The 18,518-nt window shown below is 51.7% G+C and overlaps 6 protein-coding genes across 6 annotated transcripts; 1 reads left to right on the top strand and 5 right to left on the bottom strand.

Moving 5' to 3' along the window:
* Nucleotides 1–37: 37 nt before the first annotated feature.
* On the bottom strand, nt 38–1,774 carry AWJ20_4077 (putative phosphotransferase; the record flags this gene model as incomplete). The annotated part of the gene is made up of 1 exon (XM_018881130.1): nt 38–1,774. One exon carries the CDS (start codon nt 1,772–1,774, stop codon nt 38–40), a length of 1,737 nt encoding a protein of 578 aa, XP_018733751.1.
* A 1,935-nt stretch (nt 1,775–3,709) lies between these two features.
* SCS3 (Scs3p) lies at nt 3,710–5,533 on the bottom strand (the record flags this gene model as incomplete). Its single annotated transcript, XM_018881129.1, has 1 exon — nt 3,710–5,533. One exon carries the CDS (start codon nt 5,531–5,533, stop codon nt 3,710–3,712), a length of 1,824 nt encoding a protein of 607 aa, XP_018733750.1.
* A 1,501-nt stretch (nt 5,534–7,034) lies between these two features.
* Nucleotides 7,035–8,153, bottom strand: AWJ20_4075 (uncharacterized protein; the record flags this gene model as incomplete). Its single annotated transcript, XM_018881128.1, has 1 exon — nt 7,035–8,153. The coding sequence occupies one exon, from the start codon at nt 8,151–8,153 to the stop codon at nt 7,035–7,037; it is 1,119 nt and encodes a 372-aa protein (XP_018733749.1).
* Nucleotides 8,154–11,289: 3,136 nt separating this feature from the next.
* On the top strand, nt 11,290–14,145 carry PAB1 (polyadenylate-binding protein; the record flags this gene model as incomplete). Its single annotated transcript, XM_018881127.1, has 1 exon — nt 11,290–14,145. The coding sequence occupies one exon, from the start codon at nt 11,290–11,292 to the stop codon at nt 14,143–14,145; it is 2,856 nt and encodes a 951-aa protein (XP_018733748.1).
* A 546-nt stretch (nt 14,146–14,691) lies between these two features.
* On the bottom strand, nt 14,692–15,549 carry NFU1 (Nfu1p; the record flags this gene model as incomplete). Its single annotated transcript, XM_018881126.1, has 1 exon — nt 14,692–15,549. One exon carries the CDS (start codon nt 15,547–15,549, stop codon nt 14,692–14,694), a length of 858 nt encoding a protein of 285 aa, XP_018733747.1.
* A 701-nt stretch (nt 15,550–16,250) lies between these two features.
* On the bottom strand, nt 16,251–18,518 carry KRE6 (beta-glucan synthesis-associated protein KRE6; the record flags this gene model as incomplete). Its single annotated transcript, XM_018881125.1, has 1 exon — nt 16,251–18,518. One exon carries the CDS (start codon nt 18,516–18,518, stop codon nt 16,251–16,253), a length of 2,268 nt encoding a protein of 755 aa, XP_018733746.1.

Below are 18,518 nucleotides of genomic sequence, written 5' to 3'. Positions count from 1 at the left end.
AATTCGATATTATCATTTTTAGACTGAAGCGTGATGTCTATTCGTTCTCTCCCAGAGCTTCGTCAACAATCTTTCTATACTTACGTTGACGCTCGGCCTGGTCGAGGAAAATCTCATATTTGGCATGAACAAGCTTGTAGTCGACGGAATCGGTTGCTTGAGGTTCAATTACTGAGCCTTTGCCACTGAGCTTGGACATGACTTCCCACAGAGTGAGTTTACCCTCGGAAGCAGCCTTGGCACCCAACATAGCAGCACCTAGAACGACTGAAGCCTCAATATATTTAGGAATAATAACTGGCATACCAGTACAGGTAGCCATGAGCTGGGTAAGAAGTGTGTTTCGGCATTGACCACCGGAAAGATAGATTTCCTTGACTTGATGACCAGCTTTATTAAGGGCTTCGATGATATGACGGGTCTGTTGACCAATAAACTCAACAGCAGCCAGATACTTGATGGCCAGAGCATTGAGAGAAACATCCATGCTTTCACCGACAATTGATCCTCTCATAGAAGAATCAGCAATAGGCGATCTATTACCGTACAAATCACCGTAGAAAAAGTAGTGTTTGGCCAAGTAGACTACCGATGGAACACCTTGATCTTTGGCCATTTGCTCGAGTGTACTATTCAACACGGCAAAAGTACTGACGCCCATTCGTTCAGCAATGGTCTTAAGTTCATCAGAAGCAGGATGTGTAGTAACAACATGGTGAAGTAATTCTCCAGTAGTGGACTGACCACCTTCAGCCAACCATCTATCAGGAATCATGACATTCTTATAAGGACCCCACACGCCAGGAACAAATACAGCATCCTTGGACATGACTAAATGACAGGTCGAAGTACCAGCTACAGCAGCCAATCGGTTAAAAGCGACATCAGAACTTTCGATAATATCATTACTATCATCAGGACCAAATTTCGAGGCTACAGTACCAATCCAACCAGCATAGGCATCAATGACACCGCTACCAACAGCAATGGATTTAGACAAACCCAACTCTTTGGCTGATTTTTCAGTCAAATGACCAATAGTTTCACCAGCAGACAAGTACTGGCCATTCTGGCCAATAACACCACCAACGCGACGGAAATTGTCCTCTACAAGTTCAGGCAGACCGACTGTATTAAGGAACTCTTCGGACCAGCCTTTAACACTGCCATCAACACCTACTGGAACATAACCCTGTTTACAAACCACCGAACAAAACGATCTAGTTTCTGAACCAGTGGCTCTATGAGTCAAATAATCAGCCAAATCATACAATTTACACTGATCAAACACACCCTTTGGCATATTTTCTTTCAACCATTTGGCTTTAGGAATCTCCATTTCAACCGACATTCCACCACCGACATATCGAAGTAGATTATGACCAGTTTTGTTGATTTCTTTCGTCTGTTTCTCGGCTCTATGATCCATCCACAAAATCACATTCTGATCATGATTATCGAAATCAGGACCCACACCCACCGGTTTGTCCTCCTTTTCATGAATCACCACCAAAGAACAGGTAGCATCGAACCCGATACCCTTGATCAGATTAGGATCGATCTGGGCATCAGCAACGATTTTGTTGGTACAATAGCAGATGGAATCCCAAATCTGGGTCGACGATTGGTTCCAGTACGAACTCTTAGGAGACCAACGAGAAATGTCTTTAGCAGCCAGAGCAACAATAGTTCCCGTAGAATCAATCAAACACGCTCTAGCCGACCCAGTGCCCACATCAACACCAATATAATAACCGTCCAAAGAAGCAGACATTATGTACAATTTATGAGTTAACAAAAAAAACAATGAAAACCGGAAACAACAACCAAAAAAATACTAAAAAACCAAAATCAAAACTACCGGATCACGAGAGAATTATAAACCACAAAGTACCCCACTTTACATAGATTTATGTTCCTCGAACAGGTATAACGGATGGTCTGCCAAGTCTAGAAAGCCAATCTGTCGATGATGTCGGAGAAACTGACCGACTAAGCAGGGGCAATTTCCCGAACCGCCCTCTACCCCCCCTATCACCCCACCAACAGGCAGTGATAAGCACCCCGCCGCACTTTGTTGAGATCTCGGATCACACTCCTCCTGCCCCGCAAGGTAGTTTTTCCACACCGCATCTGGTATCTGCCCGAGCTTCCGCGAACTAATCCCCTCTCCCTATCACCACTCCTCTTCCTCCTCCCAACCTGCATCGGACTTTTTCCCGACAGCAACCCTACCAATCCGGGCTCCCCTGCAGACCCCGCAACACACTGAAACACCCTTGCCGCTATCTTATCTCCCCGGGGGACTGGGTCTGCCTCCGGCGGCTGGGGCTCCGCCCCAGACCCTGGTTGCTCCTGCTTCGCAGGAGACCACCGGCACCCCACGCCCGACTCGAGCGAAGCGAGAGGAGCAACCAGGGTCTGGGGCGGAGCCCCAGCCGCCGGAGGCACACCCCCGAACTTACCGTGTCACCACCAGCCGCGCAACGCCAGCCGCGTTGTTTACATTAGAGGCTCACCAGATCTTTCACATCCGTCGACCCTCTCTCGTCACAAACAGGCCATGGCGGCACAGGAAGCGGACAAAACAGACCTCCTGGCGCTGCAGCTGCAGGGTACGTGGTTGTTAAATGGGGGAGTGAGATGCCTCCGGCGGCTGGGGCGGAGCCCCAGATCCCACGGCTCCTCTCGCTTCGCTCGAGTCGGGCGTCGACGGACCCGTGATTTTAAACGTTTGAAGTGAGAAAACTAACTTGTTTGATACAGTGGCTGATATGGAGGCTAAACTGGCTCAGCTGGAGGCCGAGAAGTCGTTTTTGAGCGCTGAAACGACGGTGTCGAAGACTGCTCGGGAGATCACGAAGTTGGAGAGCGATTCTGGTCTGTCGACTAAAGCAGCTGATAAACTCGTTTTCGAGCTTAAACGTCTGAATATGGAGAATATTCATAGACTGACTGGAATCACCGCTTTTCGCGTGCCGCATCTGGGAACCGGCGGGCTCGGAATCAGATTCGAACTGTTCCTTCATGGCAAGTTCGACAGACCCCATTATATCATCCTTCGAAAAGACGCCAAAACGAAAACGGCGTTTCAAGTATATAAACACACAATCCCGTACTTTGTTCCTATCAAAGCTCTTGCTCAGAAATACCTGCTTTCAACACAGAATCTCCTGGTGTTCGTCAGACAGGTCCGGGCTTCACTGTACTCCAACTACAACCGCTACATGCTCCTCGACCAGCTCCACAAACGAACTGATCTTGTCAAGCACGTCGAAACAGACAACGCTCTCCAGCTGTGGAAACTGACACTTCACGACAACCGGGTCGCCAACCTCATCTGCCGCAACAACCGCGTCGAACAGGCCGTCATCTACTCCTCCGACCACGACGACGCCAAACCCCACTGGGCCAAAAACCTCACAGGACCCCTCGAAACACTCCACGAGCGACTGGAATCGCTGTAGCCTGGTCCTCGTGCCTCCGGCGGCTGGGGCTGCGCCCCAGACCCCACTGCTCCTCTCGCTGCGCTCGAGTCGTTTTCGTCGACGATGCCAGCCAACTCCCGGACCCCGAGAACAGCTCCACGATCCCAGCAATCTCCTGCGAAGCAGGAGCTACGGGGTCTGGGGCGCAGCCCCAGCCGCCGGAGGCACACCCCCACCCCCCGAGTGTCTCCAAACACTGTAATAAATTATTATATATAGAGCTAGACCCCCAGGATGGCCCCGAGTTGGGGGTGGTTGGCGGCCACGACGTAGACGAGAAGCACTTCGAGGTAGCCACACACGAGTCCGAGCAGTTTTTCGAGGAACGAGTGGAAGTACACGGCCGTCATGAGCACCATCCAGGCCCAGAATGCCAACAGACCCAGCACCAGTCGCACCGACAGCGAGGTCGTGAAGGTTGTGGCTGGTTTGGTGGTGCCAGAACTCGATCCAGAGGTGCTGGTGCCAATAGCAGATCCAATGCCGATGCCAGTACCGGTACTAGTAGCTCGGCCAGTCACGATTAACGGCAGTAGTTCGAACCATAAAAACAAGCTGGCATGAACAAGTAGAAAAGTGTGTCCACTTGGATCGTATCCTCCTACCCAGGTTCCACCATGAGCTCGACAGTAAGCAGATGAAACCAGGTTGTTCAGAGGAGAATTGGATGTCACAGGAAGTGGTGGTAGTGGTGAAGTTGCGTCTCCTGGTGCAGGATTTGTGCTCATAGCAGCTTCAGCAACCTTTTCCACAAGACCGTCACAACCTCCTCCAGTCAGAACAAATACCCTGTCCATGATTGGCAACCCAAAAAACCACTGGGTGAACAACACCCACCAGAATGTAGCAGCTGCGTATCTGAGTACAAGGTGGTATCCAGCATACGATTGAGCTTTCAATATCGAGCCAGACTGGGTAGCTGACTTGATACCGGGGCCAGAAGTCGAATTAGTGGCTACCTTAGCCCGGACTACAATAGCAATAAACGCTAGAGTGGTCCATAGCCAGGCTCTTTTGACGAAAAAGACGTTGAATATGTTCCGTTTGTTGCTGAAATAGGTGCCTTCAGGCTGGCTGATATGAACAAGCTCACCCAGAAATATGATTATAGGGTAGACAAGTAGAACTATGAACCGGAATTTATACAGCAGAGCAGTTGCGTCTTTGCCAGACGAGCTATATGCTGAAGATGACCCATCAGGTGGTAATTCGTCATCACTTGCGAGATCAGGATTGCTCGAGTTGTATAATCTGGAGGTGCTGTCACCGCCATCACCTCTGTTATTAGCCAGTGAACTAACACCTTGACTATTACCCAGTGTACTATCACCTGCATTATCACCTCCATTATTACCCAGAGAACCATCTCTATTATTGATAGTACTGGTGAAGTTGACATTGCCGCTATTAGTATTGTGAATGCTGGTATCATCAGCACTAAAGCCAATGGTTTGATGCGTGTGACCATTCTGACCATTTTGACTGCTGTGACTACTGGCAATGGTATTGCTGCCATTGTTGCTGATGTTGCTTATGCTACTGTTATTCGAGTTGGAAATGTCATTACTGTTACTTTTGTTGATACCGTTATCGGAATTAGAATTGATATTGAAATTGGAGTTGGAATTGGTATTAGAATTAGAATTAGAATTGGAATTGATATTGCTGCTACTGTTACTGACTCGGGAGCTGGAGTTCCTATCACTCTTGCTCTTAAGGCCATCGCCGATATTTGCCAGATTACTGAAATTACCGAGATTACTGAGATTACCAAAATCAGAGTTGTTAGTCGAAGGAGAGACACCACCTGCTGAATCTATACTCGGCACAGATGACCCACCTAAACTATAAACTGTCTTCTTCTGGACAGATCCATTATTAACAGCCCCAGAAGACTTAGTATTCGAAGCTTCAGTATCAGCACGATCTGAATCTAGCAGAGGAGATGGTTCTCGGTGAAAGAGCGATGGCGAGCCCCCAGTAGGACCATGCAAATGACTAGCACCAGTGGTATCAGCCAGTACTTCAGGCTGCCGTACCGACATTTTCAATCTCTAGCACCCACTCCTGTTATAAAAACAATTTTATCAAAACAAAATAAAATCCACCAAACGAAACGTAGAATTTCGGATCGATTTGGTCCTGTAGCAAGTGAATCAGTGACCCTGTGAACCAGAGAACGAGTGAAACAGTGGGACTAATAACGAATCAACAGTCAATTAAACCCCCCAAAAGTCCCGTAAACGACGAAAATTAATCTTCAAAGCAAACCCTAACTCAAAAGATAAACGGGAATCCTCTATAACTAAAAGAAAAGCACTGATAAATAAACAAAACAGAGCCCACTCCACAGCAACCGTAATAAGAGAGCAACAACAACCGTGGAACCGGCGGGCGCTGGACCCAATGCACGGCTGCCGCCTCCCTCTCTCTCTCTCCGAGGCCAATAACCAAGCACGGCGCTATCCCGTCGGATAAACGCATGCTAACCGGATAACAATAAATATCAGATCAGATCAGGAAACTGGTGAACCTCGCTCACTTCATCCTCACAAACCACCTCCACCATTGTCAACCTCACCTCCCATTCCGGCCCTCAAACCCCCAATTGTGCACCCCTGCGGCCGATGGAACCTTGAGGCCGACCACCGCAGCCATCCCGCTACCACCACTGCCCGCAATGGCCGACGAAATCGTGCCTCCCAGCCGCTGGGAGGTCGAACTCGAAGTAAGTCCCCCTCTCCATCCCCCGCTGCCTCCGGCGGCTGGGGCTCCGCCCCAGACCCTGGTTGCTCCTCTCGCTCCGCTCGAGTCGATTCTGACCCCGTAACTCTTGCGAAGCAAGAGCAACCAGGGTCTGGGGCGGAGCCCCAGCCGCCGGAGGCAGACCCCAGACCCCAGACCCCATCCCCGACTAACAAGCCCCAGTTCGTGCAATCGCTGGCGAATCCGCAGTACCTGAATTATCTGGCCCAGAACAAGTACCTTGAAAACGAGGAGTTTCTGAATTATTTGGACTATCTCGAGTACTGGCGCAAGCCCGAGAACGCGCGATACCTGATCTATCCCAACTGTCTCCACGTGCTCTCACTGCTCAAAGAACCGCGATTCCGCCAGGAAATCACCCGCGCCGAGGTCGCCAAAATGCTCATGGACGACTTTTACATGAAATGGCTCAACTCGCCATCCGCCGGGGACACCAGCCCGGCCGAGAACGGCACAACCGCACCAGAACCTAATGGTACGTAACCGGTTGGGGGTCTGCCTCCGGCGGCTGGGGCTCCGCCCCAGACCCGGGTTGCTCCTCTCGCTTCGCTCGAGTCGTTACGTCCGCGATCCCTGGTATCCTCTGCGTCCCCGAGTCGATTCTGACCCCGTAACTCCTGCGAAGCAGGAGCAACCAGGGTCTCGGGCGGAGCCCCAGCCGCCGGAGGCAGTCCCCAGCCCGTAACTCCTGCGAAGCAGGAGCAACCCAGGTCTGGGGCGGAGCCCCAGCCGCCGGAGGCATGTCCCCCAGGTGAAATAGTTCGTGAATAAATTAGTTTTTCAGTCCGAGTCGTCGATGAGAATGGCGCGGCCAGGGCCGTTTCTAGTGAGTGGTTCATGCGGTTCGGAGTCGTCGTCTTCGTCTTCTGAGAGGACGACGGTGCGACCGCGGTGTGCCAGTGACCGGCCCAGTTGGTCGAGTTCGGCGTCGTCCTCGTCGTCGGAACTGATCGAGATCACGGGTTGGCCGCGGGTCCGTGTTGTGGTGGAGGTGGTCGTGGTTGTTGTTGTGGTTGTACTTCGTCGGTTTCTCGGTCCAGTGGTGATGGTATTGGTGCTGGAGGTAGAAGAGTTACCTCGTCCGAGTCGACGACCGGGTCCTCGTCCAAGAACCGCATTTCGGTCGCCTCGTGTCAAATGCATATCGTCGTCTTCGTCTTCATTGTCGCTGTGATCTAAACTTAGATCAAACGAATCGTGAGAATCACTTTCATTATCGTTGTCATCGTGAGAATGACTGTTGTCTGTCGCATGGTCTGAAAGGTACCGGTTAAACAACCGCGACGACGACGTGTGCTCTCCATCATCGTCGTCTTCATCGAGATAATCAGCAATACTGTCATCGTCAATAAACCCTCCATCCAACTCCTCGTCGTATTCGTCCATAGATTCAATAGAATTGTCTGCCATAACATCGTCTCCTTCATCGTCCTCATCGTCGTCCTGTTCTGCCTCGTCACTGAAAAGAGGTCGTCGTCGGAAATGCGCATCGTTTTCACTTTCGCCATAATCGTCTCCATCTACATCCAAATCGTCAATCAGATCCTGTTCGTCTTGATCTTCTGGAGCATCTACGAGCAGTCCACAATTAGGACACTCGGTCGACCGCCCCGGTACTTCCCATAAACACCGTGAACATCTTCTGACTCCGTCTTCCCGGTCTATAAACCCAATCACCCCTCCACGTCCCGTCCCTCTATTACCACGATTACTATTCACAAACAAGTTTGGAAACGTCTCTTTCGAATACTTCATATCATGATTCAATTCCTTCTCGGCCTGTTTCCTCTGCTCAGCCAAACCCCGTCCTCGAACCTCATCCTTGACATCAATGGCCTTCATCAGCACTTCACCGACCTGTTTCAACGCCAAATTCATCACCGGCTTGCTCTTAATCATCTTCCTACAATTAGGACATGTCATCCTCCCCGAATCCTTCTTCAACCACTGATGCAAACACTATTCTCCCTGTTAGCACTTAACCCTCACGGGTTGGGGGTCTGTCTTTGGGGGGTCTTCTGCCTCCGGCGGCTGGGGCTCCGCCCCAGACCCTGGTTGCTCCTCTCGCTGCGCTCGAGTCGATTTTGGGGGGTTTTCTGACTCCGGGGGGTCTCATGCCTCCGGCGGCTGGGGCTCCGCCCCAGACCCTGGTTGCTCCTCTCGCTTCGCTCGAGTCGTTTCTGAAGGGTCTGAACACATAAAAACCCCTGGTCCCGGCAAACAACACCGCCCAAACCCATCTGGGCACCCCCCAGCCCGACTCGAGCGAAGCGAGAGGAGCAACCAGGGTCTGGGGCGGAGCCCCAGCCGCCGGAGGCACACCCCGTTCCCCCTGGCACTTACCCCGTAGCAGTACGTGTGACCACAGTCGGTGGTGAATGGTGTAAACATAGCGTCCTGGCACACCGAACAGATCAGAGTTTGCTGGATGTGGAGGAGGATGTCCAGCGACTCGTCTGGTGCCTGTGAGTTCGAGTTAGTAATCGGGGTTCTGTGAACCTCAGTAAACAAAGGAAATGAATGGAAAGTGAGTTCTTACCAGGTTCTCCAGAGGAGATTGCATGCCCAGTGGATCGTCCATTAGCCTGTCTCCCATTGTATTTTTATTTCCCGGTTTTTCACACAGCGATTTATGTCTGTGGTTGCATCTGATCTGGCTGCCTGTCGCGATCTCGTGAACTCGTGAACCTAATTATTTTAGCCGTGCCTTGATCTCGTACCCGACCGTGACCTCCTTCTCCCACCTCCATCTCTAAAACAGTTATCCTCCCTCTCTCAAACCAAAAAATTCCCATTTCAAAAGCTACATATCTTTCTGACTGTTCTCGTACAATTCACACCCACAAGAAAGAAAAAAAATCCTGGTTCTCACACGTTCACTGTCTCCACCCGCCTCTGCACCGATCTGCATCTGTCCCTGCATACACTTCTACATCCGGTTATTACAGGGGAAACCCCTGAAACCGATCTCACCTACAAAACCCGGGGTCCGAATCTGCCTCCGGCGGCTGGGGCTCCGCCCCAGACCCGGGTTGCTCCTCTCGCTCCGCTCGAGTCGTTTTTGGGGGCCTGCCTCCGGCGGCTGGGGCTCCCGCCCCCGGAGACCCTGGCTGCTCCTCTCGCTCCGCTCGAGTCGTTTCTTCGGGGTTGGCAGTATGTCTCTTGCGACTGGGGCTCCGCCCCAGACCCTGGCTGCTCCTCTCGCTCCGCTCGAGTCGGGTGTCGCGGTTCTCCGGCGGCGTCTGTCCAAAAACATCCTCATACCCGACCCCCCCAACCCGACTCGAGCGAAGCGAGAGGAGCAACCAGGGTCTGGGGCGGAGCCCCAGCCGCCGGAGGCACACCCCCAACCCCCCGTGAAAGAGGGGGGTGCAACGCAAGACACCAGAACGGGGTTGGGACCTAAGTTTAAACCGGGGCTGAACGGCTATGGCCCACTGGCGGGCGGGTCGGTCGCAGAACCCGACCAGAGTTCTGTTTTTGAAGAATGGAAATGAAGGAGTTTGTCAGTTTTTGGCAGTTCGTGAACTGGAGAGTGTGTTCCGTGAGAGAGCGAGAGGCTGGTGCTGAGCCAGCCGTTCGATCGCTGCTCAGGGGTAAACCGGGGCCGTGCGTGGTGGGTAAAAGATAACCCCTGAATCGACCGGCGACGATCCGGCGGGGCCCAAGCATTTGCCGTCCGAGTCCGGGGTCAACTGTGGGTCGGGGACTGCCTCCGGCGGCTGGGGCTCCGCCCCAGACCCTGGTTGCTCCTGCTTCGCAGGAGATAGCGGGGATTGCGGGGGTAAACCGACTCGAGCGAAGCGAGAGGAGCCACGGGGTCTGGGGCAGAGCCCCAGCCGCCGGAGGCAGACCCCCGGCTGGCGGCAGCAGCCGCGATTACTACACGATTTATAATGGAGCCCCCCAGCTCGAGTGCAGTCCGCCCGAACCCCGTCAGCAGTTGTCAGCCTGGGAGGCCCTGCAGGCCAAGTTTAAACTCCCAACTCCCAACTGGCGGCGCCGGCAGGAGGCCCCTGTCGCAGCCCACGGCCGGCCCACGTTGCCAATCGCAGCTGGATTCGGCAGCTCGAGGGGGCTCCTGGGGGGTTCCTCGGGAGGGGCAGCGCTCGACTCGGGCCCCGCCAACTCCTGCGAAGCAGGAGCAACCAGGGTCTGGGGCGGAGCCCCAGCCGCCGGAGGCTGACCCCGGTTCCCCCCACAGGCCCGTTTCCACCCCCCGCAGCCCGGCAACGGCTGTCGCCCTGGCGGATTGGGAGGTGGGAGGACCCAGTGGCATGGCGTGTTCCCGCAGCGGCAGCAGTAACAGCAGCAGGAGCGGCAGGAAAACATTAGGTCCCGGGCCAGTTTGTTCGGTGTCTTCCGCAGTTTGTATCAGTTGAGTGAACGATTGAGTGAGTGAGTTTGTGAGTGAACTCGGGTCAACGAAAAAGAAAAAGAAGAACAAGAATCCGGTCTGTTCACTTGAGTTAGTTCAGGTCGGCAATTGTTTTATACGAGAATTGAATTTGGTAGAGAAACCCGGTCAGTCGGTCGGTCGGTCTCGTTTGAACACATCAGCGGTCTCTCGCAGTTGGCGGCGGTCTGTTGCATTGTGGTCCGGCAGCGGTGGTGCTTGCTTAGAGTTGTTATATAAACTTATTAGCTTGTTTCATCCTTCTTTTTTCGTTAGTAATTTTTGTAACTGGTACTGGTACTGGCACTGGAACTGGCTCGACGGTCGGGCTTTTAAAAAGTTTGTTTTCTAAAAAGTTGTTTATTTCTTTTATTATTCTTTAGATTCGGTTGGTTCAGTTGATTCTCGTTTCAGTAGTGTGAGAGTGAGAGTTATACATTGCTCGGTCTGGTTCGGCCCATTTGTTTGTTTTAGTTTGAAAGGAAGTTAAAAGCTGATTCGACAGTTTTTATTAGAGTCTCTTGGTTGTGGTTATTCTGTTACTCGGTTCGGTTACTGATTTTGTTACTCGGTCTGTTATTGATTCTGTAGTCAGGTCTGGTCTGATTACGTTTGACGGTTGTTAATTCCAGTTCTGTAATGACCACTGAACTGAATCATAACCAGCAGTCCGGCAGTGGTTCGGCTTCGGCTTCGGCCTCGACGTCGGATGGTTCTGCTGGTGTTAAGACGAATGCCAGTGGTGTCAATGGCTCGAATGATGTCAATGACGGTGCCAATGGCGGTGCCAATGGCAGTGGTGCTTCTGTTGTGTCAGATCAGGCTACTGCTGGTGTCGTTGAGGTCGAAAGTGGTGTCAAACGGTTGAATCTGGATGCTAATCATTCATCTGCTACTTCAGATGTTACTACTTCAGATGCTACTACTGGTGCTACTGCTACTTCAGATGCTACTACTGATACTTCTGCTGCTAGTGGCCCAACGACTCCTAACTTGGCAAACCAACCTGCCAGCAAGAACTCTTCTCCACAATCGCTGTCCCCCGAGAACTGCACGCTGTATGTGCGTGATTTGGACCCGCTCGTTAGCGAGGCTCATCTGTTCAAAGTGTTTTCTATCTACGGCACCATCAAATCCATCCGTGTCATGAAAGACAACTACACCAAGCGGTCGCTCGGGTATGCGTTTGTCAATTATACCATGGCCGAGTATGCTCAAAATGCCCTTCGCGATGTCGATCTCGGCCATAAAATTATTATTAAAAACAGGGCTTGCAAGGTTCTCCCGTTCCAAAGAGACCCTGCCAAACGGCATGAAAATGCTGCCAAGAGTCTGGCGAATACTCCGTCTATCCAGGGTGCTTCTTCTGCTACAGCTAGTGGTGCTGCTGGTGCCACTGCTGCTACTGGTACTACTGATTCTGCTTCTGGTACTGCTGAGACCTCTGGATCTTCAGGCGAAACTGTTTCACAGTCTGGTAGCACCAGCTCGAATCCACCAACTCGCCAAGCTTCTTCAACTCCTACCTCGGACAGCAATATATTCATAAAAAACCTCGACCCTTCAATCACGTCTGCCGCTCTTTACGAAACGTTTTCTGTGTTTGGCAAGATTGTGTCGTGCAAAGTAGCCACTGACGAGTATGGCATTCCCAAAGGCTTTGCATATGTGTCTTTTGAGAGTCGGGAAGCTGCTCAGGATGCTATTGATCGCATGAATGGCGTACTCATGAACGATCGTGAGGTCTATGTCGGGTTCCATGTTCCTAAATGCGAGCGGTTGAACAGATTAAACCAGACTTTCACCAACGTGTTTGTTAAAAATATCGACTCTCAAGTCACGGAGCCCGAGTTTAGATCGCTTTTCGCTCAATATGGCGAAATCGACTCCATCTCACTTCCTTTGAATAATGACGGTTCATGCCGTGGTTTCGGGTTTGTCAATTTTAAAACTCATGATCAAGCTGTCAAAGCTATGGAAGAGCTTAATGATACTTTGTTTCATAACCGGCTCATCTATGTAAATAGAGCCCAAAAAAAGTATGAACGTGAAGAAGAACTTCGTCGTGAACAGGCTGCTAATATGTTAGCAGCTGCTTCGGCACAAAACGACTTGTTGTCTCCATCTTCATCACAAAAACACTATCAAGGTGTTAACCTCTATGTCAAGTATTTGAACAAGTCTCTTGACGATGAAGGTCTTAAAAATGCATTTTCCAAATTCGGAACCATCACTTCGGCCAAAATTATGACTGATGATACTGGCGAATCTCGAGGCTTTGGCTTTGTATGCTACTCGAACCCTCAGGAAGCTCAAGATGCTATTAATGCCATGCACGACCAAATCTTCCAGGGAAACCGTCTTTATGTTGCTCTGGCAATGAGAAAAGATACTCGTAACAAAATGATGTATCTTCCACCTCTTGGTCCAGGTGGTCCTGGTCAGTTCGGGTACTTACCAGGCCATTTTGCCGGTCATCAGTTGCCAGGTCAGCTTCATCCCAGTCAGATTCAAACCCAACTGCATAACCAAATGGCTGCTGCTGGTCAATTACCTTTCATGCCTATGGCAGCTGCTGTAGCTGCAGCAGCAGCTGCCGCTGCTGCTGGAGGATCTGGCCCTCATCCTCATCAACAGCATCACCATCACCATCACCAACAACAACTGGCTCATCTCCAGCAGCAACAGCAGGGTCAACCTCCAAATGTGTCTGCTGGTCTTAACCAACGTCAGTTCAACCCTCTTCCGCCATTTTACTACCCATTAGCTGCCGCTGCTGCTGCTGCTGTCAATGCCAATGGAGCTGCTTCACCCATGGGTCTTCCTGCTGGCATTCCTCCCACCGGCTTACCTGGTTCTGTCTCGCAATATGGTTCACTTGGCGGTCCTGCCGGTCCAAATGCCAACTTTGGCTATCCTCCTGGAACTCCTCCATCTGTCAACCGGTCCCGCAGCTCAACTCCTCTCGGATACAGATCAAACGGCAGCAATGGAGCTGGTGGTCCTAGCATCTCCAACGGCAATAACCACAACACCACTACCACCAACTCCTCTTCGAACAACACCAGTCGTAACCCAACGGGACTGAAAATCAATGGCAATAACAAGTACCCCAACAGTCAAAACACCTCGCCAGCATCATCCACCGCATCGTCCAATTCCAGCCACTCGCGTAACAAGTACTCCCGTTCGAACCAACAACGCGAGCTTTACGGGTCCTCGCTGTCAGCAGCCATTGCCTCTGCTGCTACTCCCGAAGCCGAGAACCAGGTCATTGGCGAGGCCATCTACCCCCACGCGCTCAACCACCCCCTGATCCACGGTGACACCCAGCTCGCCGGCAAAATCACCGGCATGCTGCTCGAGCAAGACAAAGCCGAGCTCCTAAAATGGGTCGACGACCACCCCATCCTCAACCGCCGCATCCAACAGGCCTACGAGGCTTACGACGACTTCATCAAAACCTCGGCCTCCCCTCTCGACTCGTCTGCATAAAACGGCAATAGAATCTGCTAATAGAGTCTGTAGCGTCAATCGTTAATACCACTCCTCTTTTCTCTGCTCCGGGGCTTCTCCGGGGGGTCCTCGCTGTCTCCGGCGGCTGGGGCTCCGCCCCAGACCCGGGTTGCTCCTCTCGCTTCGCTCGAGTCGTTACGCCCACAATTCCCGCTATCTCCGGGTCCCCTGCTGCCTCCGGCGGCTGGGGCTCCGCCCCAGACCCGGGTTTCTCCTCTCGCTTCGCTCGAGTCGTTACGGCCGCGATCTCCGCTATCTCCGGAGAACGTGCCTCCCAGATTCCTATTTCTATGGCTTATCTCGCTTCACTTGAGTCGTAGAATCTGGTATCTCCTGCGAAGCAGGAGCCACCAGGGTCTGGGGCGGAGCCCCAGCCGCCGGAGGCAGCAGGCGAGGGGCCGGTATCTCCTGCGGAGCAGGAGCAACCAGGGTCTGGGGCGGAGCCCCAGCCGCCGGAGGCAAAGTGTCAGGGTGTGTAAATGGGTCAATTAAATATATACAAAAGAGTGGGAATGGCGAGGGTGGTTAGAGGGAGGGGGCCATTTGGTCTTCGGGGGCCGATTGTTTGGCGGCTTCGAGCTTTTTCTCGAGCTTGTCGAACTCTTTGAGGGAAACCTCTTCTTCGGGGTCGAGCACTTGTTCGACTCCGGTGACTTCTTCGACGTAGTGCATGAGCATGGACTCTATACCGTTCTTTAGAGTGACAGAAGACGAGTCACACGACCGACAGGCACCTCGCAGTTTGAGTTGGACAATACCGTCGTCCGTGAACCCGCGGTACTCGAGATCTCCACCGTCTTCTTGAATAGCCGGTCGGATCCGCGTGTCAATGAGCTCTTTAATCATGCTTACTACTTCCGAATCTTCTTCTGAGGGCAAGGTATCAGAAGCAGCCTCTGTACCCTCAAGAACCACTGGCCCTCCTGCCGATAAATGTTCAGTCAGCAGTGAAAAGATCTCGGGCTTGAGATAGATCCAGTTGGATTCCGGGTCCTTTTCAACGGTAATGAAATCAGGACCAAACATCACTGATCTTACTCCATCAACTGCAAATAGTTTACGAGCCAGTGGCGACGAATGTGCGTCTCGACCTGATAAGTACTCAATCGTACGAGCACCGTCTCCAAGAACTTCCTGTGACGGTAAAAATTTAAGTGCATCGTCATTAGGGGTCGCCGACGTCTGAATATACATGGACCTCGACGATACCAGAGGCACGAACCTCGATTTAGTCGCTTGTAACCTGGATCCCATCACCGCCGGGCGGTGGTAATAGCACCGACCACCAGCACCAGCTGCCGTCCTCAAACCAGTCGAACCAGCCAGGGATGCCACTCCGGAAACAGTTTGTACCAAACGATTCAGTCTCTGAACTCTGTACATTGTAAATTCAAATTACCAGTTCGCACTTTCCAACATGAAATCACGTCTCCACTCGCAAACATTTCTTACTAATCCGGTGAACTTGCACAGCCGCACTGGTGCTCAGGGGGTGGGGTCTGCCTCCGGCGGCTGGGGCTCCGCCCCAGACCCTGGTTGCTCCTCTCGCTTCGCTCGAGTCGGGCGTGGGGTGTCTGGTGGGCTTGGGGGACCAGAGGGAGGGGTCTGGGATGTGGGTGCGTTAGTGTAGTGAGTAGAGCCCAGCCGGAAATGGCCCCCGCCGGAGGCAGCCTCCGTCCCGCGAAACCGCTCGCGAAGTGACTACGACCCGGTCAGTGTCTCGCCGGAGATAGTGCCCGGGCCGTATTTCCACCATCTGGTTTTACCGGGAATAGCTCCGGGCCCGGCGCCAGCTCGCGAAGCGAGCACAACCAGGGTCTGGGGCGGAGCCCCAGCCGCCGGAGGCAAGACTGGACTCCGGATGTAGCCCCGGAGGTGAAACCGAAGGTAGGGTGGGTGAGGTTGTGTACGAAATGTATTTATATAGAACAAATATAAGAATATATTTATGATGCCAGGTACAGGATGGATCTAATGCCAGGTATGGGGGTGTGAGTTGTTGGTAAGTAAATGGTTGATGAATTGTGTGTGATTTTGTTGGTGGATTGGTAAGTGGGTGACGCGGTGAAGGGTGAGCGGATTTATTAACAGTTGCCGGTGAGTTTGTTGGGAGGGAATGCGTAGCCGGCCATGTTCCATGAGGTCAGGTTGGGGTTGGAGTAGGCGTTGAGATGGTCCTGGATGTAGTCGTAGGTCGGGTAGTCTGGTGGGTCGCAAGTCAGTGAGACTTGGTCCGAAGGTTGGTACAGGCGCACATAATCAATACGCATGTGACTGGGCCACACAAGATCGTTCCAAGCGATATAGGTCCATGAGTTGGAGATACCCAGATTGAGGATAATGGACATAGGCTCTTTACTGATCTGTCGTGCTCCCACATTACCATTGGGTCCAATGGCCGGTGCGTAAAGTGTATATGTAGGAGTATGACCCACATACCAACGAATATATCCATTGACATCGTCGTTGAGATACTCGAATCCGTACGATTGATAGTTGTTAGCACCGCCAAACTCATACCAATCTGTGTTCAACATGGTGGTACCGGAAATGGCTTGTTGGAAAGGACCTCCGGCATACGTGTTCATGGCAGTAATGGACTTGTTATGGATCTCAATAAAGTCGTAATTGGGCATGTACCAGATATCAAAAGGAGCCAATTGTAACGACTGAGACGCCACTCCGTTATCAGGGTTACTGACAACCGTACCTTCAATAGCATCGATTTCAGGAGCTCCACGACCGGTTCCTTCATTAGGATGGTCGTGTCCAGGACATGTACACGAGTTCAACCGTTGACCTGGTAAATATGAGATTCCGTCGGTCGACGATTGATTAGGAGTGATGCCTGCATCACATGAGTTATATCCATAAGGCCAGACTCCTTCTGAAGTAGCGGAATAACCAGCTCTAGCCAAATTACCCAGAGTCCATACACCGGGCCATAAACCAGGAGTGGTTCCATGACCTGGTAACAGTACCGACACTTCAAGCATACCTTGAGTGAAACAAAACTTATTCCATGATTGTAACATTCCCGAACGGTAAAACAGATTGTGGTTCTTGAATGCGTCAAGTGTAATCACAAGAGTTCCATTAGCAGTAGTAGCAGCATCGGGACTATACCATTCAAGATCCTGAGTAGCAGCATAGTTAAAGTCGGGAGCAGTCCAGAACTGGTCGTCTCCATCATAAAACGTCCGTCCTTCCACATTAAACTCGTCAGAAAACACCAGTTGCCATTGACTGCCATCTTTAGCTGTTCGTGTCATGGCATCCTGTGGAGTATCTTTATCAACCAGATTAGTTCGAAGTGCCTGCAAATGTGAATATTCATAATTCGTCAACACCTCGAAAACTTGGGTTGTAACTGCTGGTTTTTGAATACTGACTCCGGAATATGTCAATACTGGATATACAATAAACAAACAAATACCTCCAATCAACAGACACAGCAGACCACCGACCGATCCCCAGCCTCGTTTGTCCATTTTCTGGCACTTTCTATTATATTTTTCATCGAGAATGGGGTCTGGATTGTGGAGATAGTCATCGGCTTCTTTTTCGTCGAGATGAAGAGGAAACGAACTGGCTGGATAGCCTCCAAAAGGCGAGAAATCCGCATTCACTACAAACGGATTATTACCAGAATAATCGTGTTCCATAGACGAAGTTTCCGACGACCCTGATCGGTCTGACATGGTCGAATTGCGCATTCCTGGACCGTAGTGTCCAGCCGATTGTGGATGTAATGAACCTGCCGGTCCAACTCCTCCATACTGTTGACGAAGTAAAGGAGCTCCCGATGCCGAGTTTATAGACGGAGCGGCAGACGAAATTCTATGTGGATATCGGTCGAATTCCGACGAGCCCATTGCAATAAACGAGCCCGAAGAGTTTCGTGACAAAGGTGTAGCACCCATGCCATTGTGTGGAGGCTGGTGGTAGCCGTTATTAGATCCCGTGCCGTTTCCTGTGGGATATCCCTGCGACGACGATGAACTACTGCCTGTAGAATTGGCAGTAGCCATAGGACGATGAGGAGGCACTGCTGGAGGTGTATTATAATTCTGGGTAATACCGCGATTCGCGCCACCATTTGACTCGTCATACTCGTCGTCGTACTCGTCACCATAGTCACGAATCACCTGTTGAGGAGCGGCTCGCGACGATGACGAGTTGAGTGCCAGATTCGCACTCGACCCGCCCGATCCGCTGTGGAGAACATTTTCCGACATATCTGATGCTAAACTATGAGTCTCCGAGTTGAACGGGTTATAAGGCGAATTGGCGTCAGAGTCCAGTGGGTAGTACGACCCCTGAGGAGGCGGTGGCAGATTCGGGTTGACCAT

The sequence above is a fragment of the Sugiyamaella lignohabitans genome, chromosome C, assembly GCF_001640025.1.
Source record: "Sugiyamaella lignohabitans strain CBS 10342 chromosome C, complete sequence".
Taxonomy (NCBI): domain Eukaryota; kingdom Fungi; phylum Ascomycota; class Dipodascomycetes; order Dipodascales; family Trichomonascaceae; genus Sugiyamaella; species Sugiyamaella lignohabitans.
The sequence above is the reverse complement of the archived record's forward strand: the minus strand, read 5'-3'. Positions and strand labels throughout refer to the sequence as shown.